The sequence below is a fragment of the Vulpes vulpes genome, chromosome 5 (genome assembly GCF_048418805.1).
Source record: "Vulpes vulpes isolate BD-2025 chromosome 5, VulVul3, whole genome shotgun sequence".
Classification (NCBI taxonomy): Eukaryota; Metazoa; Chordata; class Mammalia; order Carnivora; family Canidae; genus Vulpes; species Vulpes vulpes.
Window position 1 is genome coordinate 70,080,201 of NC_132784.1, and position 16,942 is coordinate 70,097,142.

Sequence of the window (16,942 nt, forward strand, 5' to 3'; positions counted from 1 at the left end):
AGAAGGACAGGGTCTCAGGGAGTAGAGGGCAGTCCCCGCTGACGGCTGGCAAGGAGGGGGGCTGTCTCTCCTACACTGCACCTGTGCTCTGCCAATGCGGAGCCTGCAGTGAGTGGGGAGCTCAGCCCCGCGTGCCCCTGGGCTCTGGCCTCGTGAGACTAAGCACAGTGTCCCATCAAGCCTGCCCTGTGGCTTCTCTGACCACTTCCCAGCCTGATCCCACAGAGTCTGTGAGTGACCCGTAATCCTTTTGTCTGATGAGATGAAGCCTGCTGATGTGGGCCAGCCTCCTCCTCCTCCCCCGTCTCTCTACCATGTGGCACAAAACACCCCACATCCTCCGTGGAAGGCTCAGGTTTGGGCACACAGGGGGTGGGACAGGTGGTTCAAACGGTGTCAGCTGTCCTGGAGCAGCTGAGGACAACCCGACGGGCTGCTTGCACCCAGGTGGCCATGGGGAACATCAACTTCAGTGGGGTGCTGGAGCACAGGCCACCCCGGGGAGTGTCGGAAGAAGCTGGGCTCCTGGGGCTGGCAGTCGGGGGCTCTGGGAAGCAGAGGGGACCATGAGGCTGTGCACTGCAGCCAGGTAGGATGCCTGGGCAGAAAGGGGCCCTGGAGGGCAGGGCAGAGGGCCTGGGGGTCTGGGTCTGAGATCCCCCTGGTCCTTGTACATGGGGAGCACTTGTGAGGTCAGGTGTTGGTGGGGGGTGGGGCGACAAGATGGGGTTCTCCGTGGGCTGTAAGAGTGCATACTGGTCTGGCAACTCCCTGGTTGCCCCCCTCCCTCCATGTGGCCAGCGACCCCTGAAGCACCTACCCTAGAGAATCACCCTGGGCTCCAGGCCCAAGGGCCCCAGCCGGCTGGGGGTGAGCAAGAGCATCCCAGAGGTGGGCAGGGCCAGTGCTCTTGGGCCAGGGAGCCAGCCTGAGCACCCAGCCCCCTCCACCTGCGGCCGGCCTCTGCCCCTGGGGGGATGAGGTGGGGTGTGGGCAGGCGGGGGGCCTACCTCCGGCTCAGCGTGTACTTGCCCTTGCGGTCCAAGCTGCAGCCAGAGCGGATGGCGAACCAGAGAAAGGAGCTGAGCAGCATCGCGTACACCTGCGGATGGTGGAGGCGTCCGCGTCAGCACCATTGGCTCCCGGGCAGGGGCGCCCTGCCTGCCTCGGCAGGCCCTGGCTTCTGCAGGGCTCCTGGTTGTCCAGGGAAGGCAGCGAGGCAGGTGCTGTCATCCGCAGACTGTCTCCCTGGGGTCAGCAGCCTCCCAGAGCAGATACTGCCCTCCACTGTGGTGGGGGACCCGCAGGTGGAGGGGCAGGAGGCGGGAAGGGGGCTGAGGGAGGGCAAGAGTACCATGGCGGCGAGGCCGATGCCGGTCAGGATGGAGGCGATGTTTCCGTACATCCTCAGGAAGCTCCTGATCCCCACCAGGCAGTCCTGAGTAGAGGAAGGGCAGCTTGCACAGCGCCCACTCAGCTGCCCCTCCCTGCCCCTTCCTGCCCAGGGTGACAGGGCTCCATCAAGGCACGGCCTGCTGTGCCCACCTAGGCCAAAGGCTAGGGTGATGGGAAGTCGGTGGGGGCTGGGGTGGACCACCCACCACTCCAGAGTTCTGGGGAAAGGCACTACAGACAGGCCAAAACTAGGGGATGTCAGCCAGGGAGCTGGCCCAGGGCCGGTGAGCAGGGGGCAGAGGCAGAGCTGCTGGGTGGGCCTGGGGTCCTGGGCCATCCTAGCCTCTTGCCCCAGCCCTGGCTTTCGGCAAGTCCCCAGGGCATGGCACCCACAGAGGGTCTCTCTCTGGTCAGAGGGAGGTGACCAGCACATTTCAGTACCACTTGGATGCTGGCATTTGACTTGGGGGAAAACGTTAGGATTTGGGGCAGGCTGGGAGAAGGAAGCACAGCAGGACATCCGAGGTGCAGAGTGGGAGGGGGCTAGCGTGGTGTTTGTTCATGTGTCCATCTGTCCACACATTACTGGACAGGGTCTGGGCCCTCCAGCCTTCTCGCTGCCACCTGGGCCTCTGCCCCAGCTGGAGTCCTGCCCCAGCTCCCACCTGGGCCACAGGACTGACTAGCTGGCCTGGAGGTCGGGACATCTGGCCTCTGGGGGCCACGGAAAATGGTCCCAGGGGCCTCGGGCCCCAGCCCTGCAGCCCGCCTGGGTGCCCTGTGGGATCATGTCTCCTAACCGGCCCCTCCTCCCCGAGTGGGCACACTTCCTCTTGGTAGGCAGCCAGGGGCCTGACCACCCCACAGGACTCCATCTCCACCCCCCCAACCCCCCACCCCCGCCAAGGGTGGCTCCAGGGCCCACACCCACCCTCCGTGGCCTTTACCGTGAGGACCCTGCCATTCCAGAGAATCACAAAGCCACCCCTTGCCCCACTTTGCAGATGGGCACCTGAGGCCTTTCCCAGGGAGGCATGAACACTCAGCCCCCTCCCAGGCATGCTAGGCCCTCCTCTACACCCGCCCCTCCCCTGCAAACCGCCCTTCTAGGGTCAGTGGCGCAGCTCGGCTCACTCCCTTGCTGGGCCAGAAGCCATTTGCATCGTCCTGTCTGGTTGTTGGAGGGCAGCCAGGAGCCTCTCTCCCAGAGATAGGGGTGGGTTTGTTTCCTGGACAGCGGGGGAGGGGAGCGGGAGGGCGGGCAGAGGCAGGGGTGGGGGGGAGCTGGAGGAGGTGCCAGGCCCCTCTCTGGGCCATGGGGAAGAAGGGACTTCCCTGCCCCTGCCTGCCACTGCCACTCCCTGTCCCCTCCATGGAATGCCCTTCCGGCTCCTTCTGGAGGAGTGCCCTCCAGACCAGTGTCTGTCTTTCCCCGCCCCCTGTGCTTCTGGAGGCTTCCAAGAGCAGGCCTGGCCTAGGGGAGCCCAGACTAGAGCCATGTGAGGGGGTGAAGGAGCTGGGGGTCCAGTCCAGTCCTCACTACCACCTACAGGAGCCCTACAGAGTGTGGGTGGCCTGGGTCTGGGACGGGGAGGCCCAGGGACGGAGTGCATGGCTACCAGGCCTCACCTGTCTGGCTGCCTCCTCTCCCTGACACAGGCTGACCTCCAGGTCCCCCAGGAGGCTGAAAGGAGAGCTCTTGCCACAGCACAGGAACTGCAGGACATAGGGAGGGACGGGTGTTCAATGTGGGGGAGATGCAAGAACAGCATGAGGGGCCACAGGGGGGCGGTGGGGGTCCAGCAGGGCCATCCCCAGAGGCCAGGGCCATGTGCTGTGTCTGCGGGGGCGCCAGGTACGGGGCAGCCTGGCCCTCCCTACCCCCATGGCGTCTCCATACACACAGGGCTGGGACCGTCATTCCCTGCAAATTCGTCCCATCCCTCCACTGCATACCCCCAGCCCAGTGGACGGCACATCTGCCAGGGCCAGCCACCAGGGCTGCGACCCTGTGGCCACTGGGGCCCTGCTTAATGCTGTGCTGTCACCAACTGGAAATTCCTGATCATTTGGGGGCAAGAAACCTTTTCATTTTGCTTTGGGGCCCCCAGGTCAGGTGGCCAGCCCTGCCATGGTCAGAGAGAGAGGATGAGAGGTTGTGTACATCCCTCCTCACCCCAGAGGGCGTTGGTGGCCTGCAAGGCTAGTGGACTCTGGGCGGAGGCCGACGCCCACATGCTCACCGTGTCCTGAATGGCCACCAGCTGCTGATGTGGGGTGCCAGACACGTTCTTCACCGCCTGGTCATACACCAGGTCGTAAGTGTCCAAAACAGCATCCTCCACCTGCGCGGAAATCGGGGATCTCTTCACCAGAAGCCCCTTCCTTCTGGATACAGCTCCCAGAAATATAGGGCCTGGCCCAGGTCCTCCTCCTCTCACAAGGCAGGGTTCCCCGAGGGCAGAGCCCAGATCTCCTGGGAGGCTGGTCACTGCGGCTCCCGGACTTCAGCTGTGGGGACCTCTCCCAACAAGCCTGGTCACTGCTGCCACAGGGCTGGGGCAGGGTTCCCACACAATATGCCAGAGCCCCAGCCCCACCGCGCACCTCCAGCTCTGGTCTTCTGGAGCATGGAGGGCCTGGCTGAGGGAAGTGTCCACCCTACATCTGTTGATCTGGGCTGCAAGGCAGGGAAAGCCGATGGCCAGGCCTGGGCAGAGAAGGCTGGGTGGGGGGGTGGGGGAGCTTCCCACCAGGAGCTCAGCTCCCCAGAACCACCTGGTGGGTGTCAAAAACCCCAGGTGGCTGGGCTCCAGGCAAGGCTCTTGACCAAAGGAGCCGTGGGCATCCAGGGCCAGCTCTGGGCAGATGAGGCAGATAATGGGGAAGGAAGGTGGGGGCTGGGGGCTGCCTTCACTTCACATCCCAACATCACCCAGACCTCTTTGACTCCACCCTCCTAAGTACCTTCTCCTGCCCTTGCTCATGCCGCTTTCCCCCAAATGCCAACACTTGCCAAGTTAGTCCTCCAAGACAAACTGGAATCTCACCTCCTGCAGGAAGACTTCCCTGACTGCTCTGGAGTCAACAGTCTCCTGGCACAGGCCAGGCTTCTCTGAGCCCTCAGCCTTCTGATGCCTCCTGTCCCTGCTCAGAAACCCTGAGCCCTCCCTTGCCATTTTCCCCACCCTGTGCTGTGCCATGCTTTATGGCTGGGACACAGTGATGGCAGCTCGGGGCTGCCCTCGAGAGCTGGGGGTAAACAGATGCCTGTGCCTACTCTGGCAAGGCTGTGTCCACAGCCCCCAGGCCTCAGCAGGAACCAGAGGGGTTTTCATCCCCACCCCGCCCCCACTTCTGGCACTAACTGGCCCTCCCATTGAGACATTGCACTGCAAGTCATCCCAAACTGGGTCAGCTGGTTTCCAGCCACCCTGCTGGGAGGCAGGCACGTCCTGGGCTGGAGGACAGGCCTTAGAGCTGGCCACTGCTGCTGCAGTGTCCTGGCTAGTGGCCCTCTCTCTGCCTGTTTCCTCAAGTTTATTATTTTTGTTAAGATTTTATTTTATTTATTCATGAGAGACAGAGAGAGAGAGAGAGAGAGAGAGAGAGAGGCAGAGACACAGGCAGAGGGAGAAGCAGGCTTTGTGCAGGGAGCCCGACACAGGACTGGATCCTGGGTCTCCAGGATCACACCCCGGGCCGAAGGTGGCGCTAAACTGCTGGGCCACTGCGGCTGCCCTGTTTCCTCAAGTTTAAAATGAAGCTGAGACCAGGAGCCCTCTGTGTCTTCGTGGGAGGGTCCCAGTGAGGCTGGGGGCCTAGCAGAGGGGGCCTGGGATCAGCGGGCAAGTGGCTGAGACAAAGAGGCCAGCTCAGACCACCCTCCCAGTTCCATCTCCCCCACTAGGGCCCAGGGAGTAGCCAGGTGCCCTGTGGCCAGCTCTCACTATCATAACATTGGCATAAGGACGTGTGTGGACCTGGGTCTGTCCCCATCACTCCAGAAGCAGGGATCGCAAACCCCTGCTTCAGGCCAAGAAGCAGATCCTGCAAAGCCATACCCCTCACCCAAGACCCCCAGGCCTGGGAGTGGGCACAGGCTGGACTTTTTCCACAGGCCTGAGCCTCTGTCCCCCATTACTGGGTTTGGGGGTGCTCTAGGAGCCTAGGCCGTGTTTCTCCAGGAGAAAGCTGGGGTGGGCCCGATGGTCTTGGAGGCCACCATGCCCCGCCAGCTCTGTGGTCCTCCCTCCTTAAGCCCAGCTTCCAGGACTTCAGGGGTGCCTCCCAGGATGGATGTGGGGCAGCAGGGGTAGAGAGGATCTTGGGGCCGCTGACTGCTTGCCCCTCAGACGGCACGTCTCAGATACCTGCAGCTCCCCATGGTGCACCCCTCCATCACTCTGGGCTTTGTGAGTCTCTCTGCCCTGCCTGATTGCCATCGCCTACTGAGGCTGCCGGGGCTGGGGACACTCCAGCAAGTGTGGTCGGCCCCCAGGTGGCCTGTGGTGACCTGCAAGTGGTCTGTAGACAGGCCTGTGGGCTCAAGGGTCAGCTCTGGCCTGAGCCTGCACAGGGGTGGGATGGTCAGGGAGGAGAGACTGACCTCAGGGAACCACCAAGGACACTCGTCCTTGCACTGCTGTACTTAATCCTTGCATGAGTTAGGACTTGGACCAGGCAGTTCACTGCTTGGTGCAGGTGCGTCGGGGGGCAGGGGAGCTGTGGCCCCCTTGGGTTCTGTGTTCACCGCATGGCCCAGCATGCTGGCCCTCACCAGTTCTGGGCTCTGTGTGCCCCAGCAGAGTGGCCACTGGAAAACCCTGCGAGTGGTGGATGCACCCCCTCACAGCCCCCCCAGGGACTGCAGCCTGGTTTGAGGCCACAGAAATACGTGGTGGGTCCCTTCTGATTGCATCTCTGGCTTCCCATCTGTGGGGCTGCCCTGGGCTGCTATCTGGACCCGGTATTTCAGGATATCTTAGTGGGGGGTTGTCTAGAGAGATGCAGGGGGATGGTGGGGGTGAGGGGGCCTGCCCACACCTCTGGTGAGCAGGCTGGCCTTTTGGCTGTCTCTGGTCACTGGGCTGCCAGCAGGACCTTGGAAGACAAAAGAGCCTGGGGCAAGGACCTATGTGGGCTGGGAGCATCCTGGGCTGAAGGGCCTGCTTGGATCCCCGGGGGAGACCCAGGATGGAAGGCACCCCCCCATGCCAATCCAGACACCTCTGTAATAGTCCCACCAAGCCCTACACCTGCCCTGTTCCTGCTGTGTGGCAGCCCCTCATTGGTCTCGGTCTCCCTGCCCGTTCCACACGGGTGGAGGCTGAGGCCTGGGAAGGCAGCTGGTTGCCCAAAGGGACCAGGTAGAGAGGTTGACCCCAGAGAGTGAAGCAAGGGCTCCATTGCCCAGGCCACCTGTGTGCCCCCATGGGCCTGGACACACATACAGATTGTACTGGAAGGTGGATGGGGCCCACCAGGTCTCGGGCATGGGAGGAGGCCCCAGCGCCCAGGTGGGGTCAGGCAAAGCCAAGAACTGAGGCCTGAGAGCCAGATCAGGATGATATTGTAGGGGCTGGTGGCTGAGGATGGGATGGAGAAGAGGCCTCTGGGAGCTGTCTGCTTCCACCCCCTCCCCTTCTCAGAGTGGGATCCCCGGCTGGCCTATGGCCTATGGCCCCTGCATGGCCCCTCCCCTACTGAACCCAGGATTTGGGGCTCTGTGTCAGAGCAGAAAGGACTGATTTATCCATCCTCAGGAGAGCTGCCTGGGGCCCCAGGGCACCCTGGTTGCTGGCCTGACTGGGCCCACCCACACTGGGATCCAGACCCAGAATGGGCCAGATTGGTGAATGGGAATTGCTAGCCCACCTGGCTCTCCTGGGGCAAGCCTGCTGGCCAACCCCACCAGGGACCGAGGTCACCTTGTGGGGGCACCAAGGCCCTCCAAGAGTCTTACAGCCAGAGGAAATGTAGTTTTTCCTACCTGGTCACAAGGGCACGACCCCAGATGATGCTAGGGGCATTGTGGGCAGTGTGGGGAAATCCTGGGCAGGGAAGAGAAGAGGCATTGACTCAGGGCAATGTGCCCTGGGTGGTGGGCTGGATCCTCCTGGACTCTCCTGCCCCCATTATGCCAGGGGAACCTGGCTGTGTGCCCCCTGGCCTGAGCACCTCCCTGCAGGACCACCAGGCTCAGCCTGGCGACTCAGCCTCATGGATCCAAGGAGCACAGAGAGGGGGAAACGAGGCCCATTTCTGAGGGCAGGGAAGTCAGGACCGGAGAGGGTATCACAGGTATCACACAGCTGTAAGTACATGGTACAAACCAGGCCCAGTTTCCTGACCCAGCTGCCCATTGCGAGCCTCTGCCCCCTGCATGACCATCACGGGTGGAAGAGGAGGGGGATGGCAGGGGTGACAGAGAGGCCAGGAGCCACTGAGGCCTGAGACACATGGGCAGGATATCAGGCCTGTCACTTGCTGCTTGCACAGTGTTTTGCCAGAAACTGAGTACATTTCAGGTAGACTGGCCTTGGTTTTCCTGGGCTGGTCCTTGTGGAGGACAAGGAGAAACTGAGGCCCAGCGAGAGGATGCATTGCTGGGGATCACAGAGAGTCAGGGCAGACAGGTCCTCCTCTCCTTCTATGGCTGTACCTGCTGGCCCTGTGGCTTCTCAGGCCACCCTGAGGGTCCTGCCTGGATCTGGACTCTCACAGGTGAATGTGGGCCCAGGCCACCAGGATCTCATCCACTGCTGGAGACTGGGGGAAGGCTGGTGCCTTGTCCCTCAGGCCTCAGCCTGGGAGCAGCTGGGCTAGGGGCTGCCCCCTACACATGATCCTGCTGGGGCCCTTCTCTCTAAGCCTCTTGGGTACCCAGTTCCTCTGTTCAGACAAGGATCCTGGCCTTGACCCCCCAGCCCTGGTCTTGAAGGGGCCAGCTCCACACAGGCACTGGCCAGCCCCATTCCCCGGGCAGCCTCTCTGCTCAATCTCGGGGCCCTGAATTCAGACAGAATTTGTGGAGGACCTGGCTGCTCTGGCCCCAGTGCCCCACAGGGTTCTCCAAGCTGTGGCCCTGCCCCACTCCCCTGGGTCAGACTTCAAGCCCTGCTCATGTATGCTCTCTGGGGGCTGTGGCCCTAGTGACTACATTATCCCTGAGCTGGGGCCTCCCCTGACCTCCCAAAATGGGACAGGGGCCCTCTCACACTGAGTGCATTGAAGTCCTGCTGAGCCAGCAAGCACCCAGAGAACGTGAGCTCAGTGGGTGGGTGGGGTGGAAGGAAGGATGGATGAATGGAAGGAAGGATAGATGGATGGATGGATGGATGGATGGATGGATGGATGGAAGGAAAGGCAGATGGATGGATGGAAGGATGGATAGACAGAAGGAAGAATGGATGGATGGATGGATGGATGGATGGATAGATAAAGGAAGGCAGGCACCACCTCCTGAGGGGGTGTCCACCCCACCATGACCATGGGCATCACAGTCCCAGTCACCACCAACATGGAAGCTCTACTCCAGGACTGAAGGGTGGCTGTCCTCCTGGGGAAGGGACCCAGACAGTGGCAGGACCTGGTTGGGAGCACAGCCCCTTCTGGGCCAGTTTCTGGAACAGTGACCCCCGTAGTCAACACCACAGGTCAGCTGGGACCCTCCTCCCCCTGCTCTTCTTCCCCTCTTGAACTCCTGGACCCAGCAAGGGGCAGGGCTGGGGGACTTTGTAGGGGGGGGAGGGGCTCTGAGGCCTGTACCTGCTCCCTTTTCCCTGGAAGCTCCTGCCCCAGCCCCAAAGAAGCCCACCCCACCTTCACGCAGAGGATGTCCCCCCAGAGTGGTCTCTCTCCCGTGGAGGGGTGACTTTATGGGCTCAGGTACCACTCTGCTGTGTGAGGGGGGCAGGGCCGGGCACTCACCTGGGTGGGGTTGTGGAATCTCCAGAAGGCCACCTCCACCAGGGCACCAAACACCAGGGCAAAGCACAGGAAGCCCTGGGACAGAGGAGCCACAGGTCATGGTGTATAGCCAGGTGGGCGGGCCACCTCTAGGTGGCCAGCAGACCCTCCCCTCAGGCTGCTGTCCACCGGAGAGAGCTTGGGCTGCGGGCACACTGTTCCCATCCCTTCTTCCCTGTTTTGGGAGGTCTCCCCCTGTTGCCCGTTTTGGCTCCCAAGGGCACATCAATGGCAGAGCCACATCCCCGCCCCCAGAGAGGGAGGCAGTCCCCAGGATGATGGAGCCCCTCGCCCTCTGGGGCTGCTTCTAGGGGTGGGCACTGAGCCTGAGGATCTGCACTTTAGGAGGGTCCAGGTGGGCGGAATGGCTCTGGGGCTGCCGCTGTCCTGGCCCGGTGGGGGGCTTTCTGCAGGTTCCCAGCAGAGAGCTGGTTTGCTTCCACCTTCTGGAACGTGCCTCTGGGTGGAACACCAGCCTCTTCAGCTGGACTCCCACAGTTCTGGCTAGATGGAGCAGGGCAGATGGGGCGTCCCAAGGTAGGGTAGGGCGAACCCTGTGCAGCCGCCTGACTCACTGCCTTCTTGCACCCCAATATTGGAGATGGGAGTTCTCTGGAGGCAATGTCTTCCCATCCCCAGCAGCCCCACAGTGCCCTTCTTCCTGTTGGTCGGGAGTTTGGAGCTGTTGAGCCTCCTGCGTGCAGAAGCCCGGAATCTTAGGGACCCCTCTCCTGAGAACTGCACACGCTCAGGGCTCTTTTGTTGGCAGTTTCAGAGGGTTACCCCAGACTAGGAGCCTCCACCTATATGCTGCCCTGGGGAGTTGTCCCCACCCAGAGCTTGACTGGCCACTGGCCTTCTGGTGACCCTCAGACCTGGGTCTCCGGCCATGTGTCCTGCTCTGGGCAGTTCATCTGGCTGCTGCCTAGGTGTCTGGAGGGTGATGTGTCTACATCACCTCCTCCCCACCACGCGGGCTTTGTGAGAGCACCGCTGCCCCATGCTCTGCGTCACTGGCTGGGCTGACACATCACCCCTGCCTGGCCTGTCCACAGCCTGGGGCAGCCAGGGGCCGGGTTCTCCCCAGCCAGGGGCCTCATCGCTGGGTGACACCCAGGAGAATGGATGACCAGCGGAATGAAGAGACAGACCAACACACAGACACTGGCTGGGCCAGGCCAGGACAAAGAAACAGTCACGCCAGGCGCCGAGAAAGAGCGGGCCACCCCGCCAGCCCCCAGTCTTGGTGTGGGCACGGGGCCTCTGGCTCTGCCTTCTTGCTCCTCCTGCCTGCCCAGGCGCCTGGCCTGCGGGGGGCCTTGTCTCCAGGACATGGCTCCTCCCTCCCCCTCCTTGCCTTCCTCCTCCCCCTTCCCCTCCCTTCCTCCCTCTCCTTCCTCCTCCCTCCTTCTCCTCCTCCCTCCCCTCCTCTACTTTCTTCCTCCCTCTCCTCCTCCTCCTGGCTGGCTGAGGGCCTCCTTCTCCATCTGGAAACCATCGCTCAACACTGCCTCGAGGCTCAAGGCCCTGAGCCAGCCCAGGGGACCAGCATTTTCCAGAAATCATTTCATGCCTCAGGAGAGGGCCAGTCATCTCCCCACCTCCACCCACAGGCCTGCAGAGAGGGCCTTGGGTGAGGCTCATCTCGCTTTCCCAGGGCCTAGGAGGCAGGGGGCTGCTGGGTGCAGCTGGGCCCAGCCCCGTGTTTTCTTGCTCCTTGTAAATAAAATGCATAAATAAATCAGCCGCCCCTGCTAGCTCTGCTCCAGCAGCCGGGCAATTTCCTGCTGGAGAGGCCTGTGTGGGGCGAGGCCGGAGGAGGTGGGGGCAGGAAGAGGCGGGACGGCCACCAGGCGCCCCAGCACGTCGGAAAGGGTCTCCCTGCTTGCTCGTCCCTCCATATACACCACTACATACAGACACACAGACGTGCCAGACGCCATGGGCGCATGAAAATGCAGGCGTGCAGGCCGCTCGGGGTCATTAGGCTGGGGACCAGGACAGGGTCTGGGTGCAGCCTGTGGCTCCCACAGCCTGATCCCCGACCTGTAGTGCAGTCTGCAGGCCCTCGGACCAGGGCTGCGCCTCCTTTTAGCATCTGGGCTGGGAAGAGCCAGGCAGGAGCCAGGCAGTCTGGTGTGGGAGCCTGGGGATGGGAGCACCTTCCGCCTGCTGGAGCTTACAGCCTGGGCCCAGCACCACGGCGTCCCCTGGTGGTGACACCACCGCCCCAACGCAGGACTCTGCAGGCCTCAGCCGGCCCTGCTACAGCCTTGCCTGCCAGCCCTGCGCGCCCCTCTGGCAGGCCCCAAGCCTAGGGCTCCGCTCCAGGGGGACAATCCACCTGCCCCGTCAGCTCCCACTGGGCCTCCCCACCCTCCCTGACTCCTGGCCGAGGACGGACCTCCCGCACTGCCTGCCCTGCCTGGCCTACCAGCCCATTGGGGGCCCCCTGTCTGCTCCCGCTCTGCTCCTCTGGGTCCACCCCAGCCTAGCCACCTAGGGCTGCAGCTTCAGGAGATGACGGTGTCCCTGCTCCTGCAGAAGTTTACAAAGCAGGTGTCATTCCTCAAACATTTGCTGACGCAGGCTGGACTGGAACCTGCTGACCCTCAGGGAGCCCAGCTCACAGGGTGGGGTGGGGGCTGCGGGCAGGAGAGTGGGGGTCTCGTGGCTGGAGGGGGCCGAGGGAGTGGGGGGCAGCTGCAAGGAGACAGTGCGATGGGGGAGCTGCAGGGACTCGGGTTTAGAAAGGCTCCCTCTCTCTACCGCTTCTCTGCACGGTCGCAGGTACCCCGCTCTCTGACCCCCCTCGTAGACCCAGGAAGCTGGGCGCCCACTCCCAGGGGGAGGCGAGAAACTTAGTAGATGTCTGACTGTGGCCCTGGGCCCCCCGGACACCTGATAACATTTAGGAAGAACCAAACCCCCATCGTGTCCCAGGACGTTAGGGTCGAATAAGCCAGGGAGGATGCTGGCATTGGCTCCCTACCATCGGGTCTGTGAATGACTCCTAATGTCCACCTGTTGCTCGCCTTTGATCAGACCCCTCCCTGGCCTCCTGAAGGACGCCTACCCTGGACCCCTTTCCAATGTAAACCCCCAAGCCCAAGTGATGGAGAGACTCCCCCGCCTGTTTCTTCTGAGTCACTGACACTCGTCTGTGACAATGTCTCTCACTCACGCTATTCAGTACACTCTGCGTTCACTTAGTCTGGCTCGCCTTTGATTCCCATCCTGCACGGAGCCAAGGACCCTCTTGGCTGGTTCTGCAGGACCTCCACCTCCAGGTCCTTGGGTCCAGGCTGGGCGAGGAGTCCTGGGAGGCCGCAAGCAGGGCAGGCAGGTGCCAGGGGGCTGCAGGGTGCAGGTGGGAGCCCAGGTTCCCATAGGAGAGGATGACCTGTGCCCTGAGGGGGCAGGATGGATGGATCTCAGGGAGGCAGGGGTGGCAGGTGGAGCAACAGGACAGCCAGGCGAACGAAGACGGGCCCAAGAGGATGAGCAGGAATGGGGGCAAGTTGGGGGGGAGACAGAGCCTCTCCACAGCTGCACAGGAGCAGTGCAGGCTCCAGGCCCCCTTGGGGTCCTGCTCGAGCCCAGACCTCCAGGTAATTTAGTCTGTGGAAGGGCTTCCTGCTTTCCCTGGTGGCCTCAGTGACAGGAAATGGAAAGCATTCCCAGAGCCCCCAGTATAGCAGAACCAGCCCCTCCCCGGGCCTTTGACGATGGCCCCCAGGCCCAGGAGGGCCTGCTCTGCCCTCCTCACCCCACCCTGCGGATGTTGGGGTGAAGCAGGGCCTGGCAGAGGGGCCCTGGTTGGCCGGGGTAGATGGGGTCCTGGGTGGCACTCACCCTGCAAGCCTCTTTCTGTGGGGACACGGTGGGGGGGGGGGCTCTCTGGGCTCACCGCCCTGCCCGTTCTTGATCCCATCCCAGGGTGGGGGGGAAGGGAGGGAGAACTCACCCCAGCCATGAGGCCTCCCGCCTCCCTCATGGTGGCTGCAGCACCTAGCACGGCGCCCACGGTTAGGAGCCCGGCCAGGCTGATGCCGGCGTAGAAGGCTGAGTGGGGACAGAGAGGAGGAAGGTTGGGCTTGCATCAGTGTCCAACTCGAGGGGATACCTGGGGTGGGGGGGCCTCTGGAAGCTGTAGACAGACCAGGAGCCCTGCTCAGGCAGAGCTGTGACACCCGTCACCCACTCCCTCTCCCCCCAGTGCTCAGAAGGCGGAGGGAGGGAGGCCAGAGGCCCTGCCCGCCACTTCTGCTTCCTGCCCATGGCCAGCCTTGGAGGGGGGAGAGCTGGATATCTCAGAAGCCACCGGGCGAGTGCAGGCTGTTCATTCTTATCATCCAGGCCCAAGGCCCAGGCTTCCTGCCCCAGGATTCAGGCTTTAGGGTCAAACCCTGGGGCCTGAGGGGCAGGACGCCTGGGGCTGGGAGCGTAGCCTAACCCCGCGGGGCTGAGTTTCCTCCACGGCAGCCCTCCTCGGCTGGTAACCGTTCCCTGTGCTCTTGCCTGAGACTGAGCCCCCGAAGGGCATCCAGGCCCAGGTCCCTTTGCTCTGGAGGAAGCCCTCTAGGACACTGAGGTCGTCTGGATGCCACCTGACACCGACACCTGTCCCCAGGCTCCCAGAGTAGGACGGGAGGTAGATGGGGGAGCTGTGGCCCAGACCCCTGGCTCTGTCCCGTGGATAACCCCAGGGTGGCCCTCTCCACCCGACCCACCGTCAACCCAGCCCAGCTCCCCTAGGAGGCCCCCACACCCCCAGCCTGGGGTGTCTCCCCAACGGCCTCTGCACCCGAAGCCCCCTCCCCTACAGGAGCCACATGACCCTACTTACTCCAGCGGTGCATGGCCTCGTACGGAGTCTTGTCTGAGGATGCGTGGCCGATGACAGCAAAGTGGGCCTCGTAGTAGGTGAGGGCTGCCAAGGTGGCCATAGAGAGGCCCAGCAGCTAGGGGTGGGGCAGACCCAGGGTGTGGGGGCAGGGCTGGACCCACACGAGGCCCAGAGACCAAGGTCTGGGTCTCCTGAGTCCCCTGACCAACCTCCTTCCACCTTCATGGTCTTGCTTGAGACAGGCTCAGCTTTGGGACTTCTGGGTGTTTCTGTAGGATGGTCTCCGGGAGGCCTTGTCCTAGACACCCCGCCACACACACAGATACCCCAACACACACACAGACCCCCTAACACAAGCACAGACACCCCACCACACAGATATGCCACTACATGCACACACACCCCCACAGCACACACACCCCAATACACACAGACACACACCACCCACCACATGCACACACATCCCCCACCCTCCCCCTACCACATACAGTCACTGTGTGGTTTCTCCAAGGACCCAGAACCCTGGATCATCATCCTGTCTGCACCGTGGGGAATGCCCCCCCAAACCCAGCAGCCCCCTCTCCCCGCCCCCTCCGACACCAGTTCACCAGCCACCTAAGGCCCCCTGGCCTCGTCTAGGCCCCATGCTGCCTGGTGGGGCCCAGAGGGACATCCTGCCAAAACAGTCACCTGCTGGAGGCCCCAGGTGCAGGTCCCAGGGGCAGGGCTGGGTGTGTGCGGGGGGACCCCTGTACTAGAGGTCCATTAACACGGCCCCCCACCCCCAACACCTCTCCCACCCGACCAGCCTGTTACCAAGACAAAGAAGCTGGTGACCAGCATCTGGCATTTGACCATCCTGACCCGACTCCAGGGCCCCATGGTGGCCATCTCTCCTCCCTCCTCTCCCCTCCTCTCCTCGCCTCCTCTCTCCGCCCCTCCCCGCCCACTGTGGTTTCCAGCTGGGTGGGGGCCTCAGACTGCAGCTGACTGCCCAGGAGGTAGGCTGTGCCCTGCCAGTATCTCTATTTGTCAACACACCCAGAGAACTGAGCTTCTGGTCGCCCTGGAAGATGCGGAAGATGGGGAGGGGAGGGGCAGTGAGGCCTGCTCCTGCCACCCTCTGCTGTCCCCAGCCCTGGCCCCGGGGCACCAAGACCCCTGGGGTGCAAGCCCTCTCCCCCAAGGGTGCGGCCTTGTCCTTGATGTGGCCTCAGAGCACATCCTGGGAGGGAGTGGGAGGAGGTGGTGAGTAAAGGGAAGGTGTCTGCAGCTGCAGAGGGTGAGCTTTTCATCCTGGGAGTAATCAAGGAGAATCCTGCCCAAGGCTTGATCTTTGGAGGAATTTGGGAGACAGGATGTGATTGGAACATCATTATTGGGGCATCATAGGAGGAAACATTATTCAGAATGTTCTGTGACAACATTTTGGGAAAGGTGATGTGGAGCACAGCCTTCTCAAGGGCACCAGGGAGGGTCAGAGCCCTGATGCCCACGTGCCCAGGTGGGCCTCGGAGAGAAGCTGTGTCAAAACTCGAATCTATAATTAACCTAAACCGTGCAGACCTGAGGGTGGGGCAGGCCATAGAGTCAGTCGCGCGAGGGGCCCTGGAGGGGACACGTGGTGAAGCCACTGTCTGGGTCCAGTGTGTGCCGGTTTGGGCCGCTCAGCCACTGCTGGGTCCTTGGTCCTTGGATGGGGGGGGGGGTGCACCGGTGGGTGGCTCCCCCTCTGTCTCCTTCTGTGCCTCTCCTGTGAGGTCCTCCTGGATGGACACAGGGACCTCAGCAGGGGAGGGGGAGAGTCCCGGACAGCTGCAGACAAGGCGACCCCTCGGCCTTCTAGGAACCAGCCGCTCTGGCCATCTCCTCCCTCCCCTGGCCAGGAGCCAGGCAGTTGGGACCCCCTCATCCATCCCAGGGCCCCCAGGAGTCCCCACCCTGCCTGGGTCTGCAAGGGCACGAGGGTGTTTCCGATGTCAGGTGCCTGTGGAGGTGCTAGGTGGAGCCCAGATGTGACCCAGGGGGCAGCGAAAGTGAAAGTGGGGGGACCTCAGGGCATGGGCCATGCAGCTGGCCAGCCTGGCCCTCTGTCCGTGGGGATGAACCGCTCACCAGGGTCTACCACCGCTCGCTGCTCTAGCTTTGCTCCAACTTTGGTGAGAAAGATGGCACCTGGCAGCTTGTGGGGACGTGGAGAGGTGGCACTGCCCATTGCCAGCCCCCCGGGCAGCTCTGCACCGAGTACGGAGGAGGCCTTTCAGAGCCTGCCCCTGCCGAGTGCACCAGGCACTATGCATGGGTGACGTTGTGTGTCCTCCCAGAGTGACTGTATCTCGCGTGGGCAGGAAACGAGGCTCCAGGTGGGCCCCTCTGAAGATCAGGCCCCTGACAACGGCCCCCTTCTCCCTGCCCGTGTTACCCTGGTGAGCCCCCACCCCTCGGCCGAGCTACATCCTCTGCTCCAGCACCTGCTCTGCCAGAGGAAGAAGCATCTGGAAGGGAAGCCGCTGGCTCTGCCTGGCCACCCACCATCAGCTCATCTTCTCTGGGCACCGAGGTGGCCACCCGCTCCTGAGGACAAGGCTGACCCATGGGAGCTACGAGGGGACCTAGAGCAGTAGGCCCATCCCCGAGGGGCTGGCCCAGGGGGATGCATCCCTGCTGGCCCCCTCAGACCATGTCCTGAGGGTCAGGCCCCACCACGAGCCAGCCTGGGTTGCCATC

The 16,942-nt window shown here is 62.8% G+C and overlaps 1 protein-coding gene across 1 annotated transcript; it reads right to left on the minus strand.

Moving 5' to 3' along the window:
- Positions 1 to 1,000: 1,000 nt before the first annotated feature.
- Positions 1,001 to 15,097, minus strand: TSPAN32 (tetraspanin 32). Its single transcript, XM_026003925.2, has 8 exons — positions 15,032 to 15,097; positions 14,216 to 14,330; positions 13,334 to 13,431; positions 9,328 to 9,402; positions 3,639 to 3,740; positions 3,025 to 3,111; positions 1,355 to 1,438; positions 1,001 to 1,102 (listed from the first exon to the last, which is right to left on the minus strand). Exons 1-8 carry the CDS (start codon positions 15,095 to 15,097, stop codon positions 1,007 to 1,009), a joined length of 723 nt encoding a protein of 240 aa, XP_025859710.2. The 3' UTR covers positions 1,001 to 1,006.
- Between the last annotated feature and the right edge of the window lie 1,845 nt (positions 15,098 to 16,942).

What these genes read in the sequence shown, in the direction of transcription:
- TSPAN32 (XM_026003925.2), bottom strand. Translation starts at nt 15,097, where the DNA reads ATGGGGCCCTGGAGTCGGGTCAGGATGGTCAAATGCCAGATGCTGGTC. An exon ending in GATTCCACAACCCCACCCAG is followed by an intron (nt 3,741 to 9,327) that starts GTGAGTGCCCGG and finishes ATTTCCGCGCAG; the next exon opens with GTGGAGGATGCTGTTTTGGA. An exon ending in GCATCGGCCTCGCCGCCATG is followed by an intron (nt 1,103 to 1,354) that starts GTACTCTTGCCC and finishes CACCATCCGCAG; the next exon opens with GTGTACGCGATGCTGCTCAG.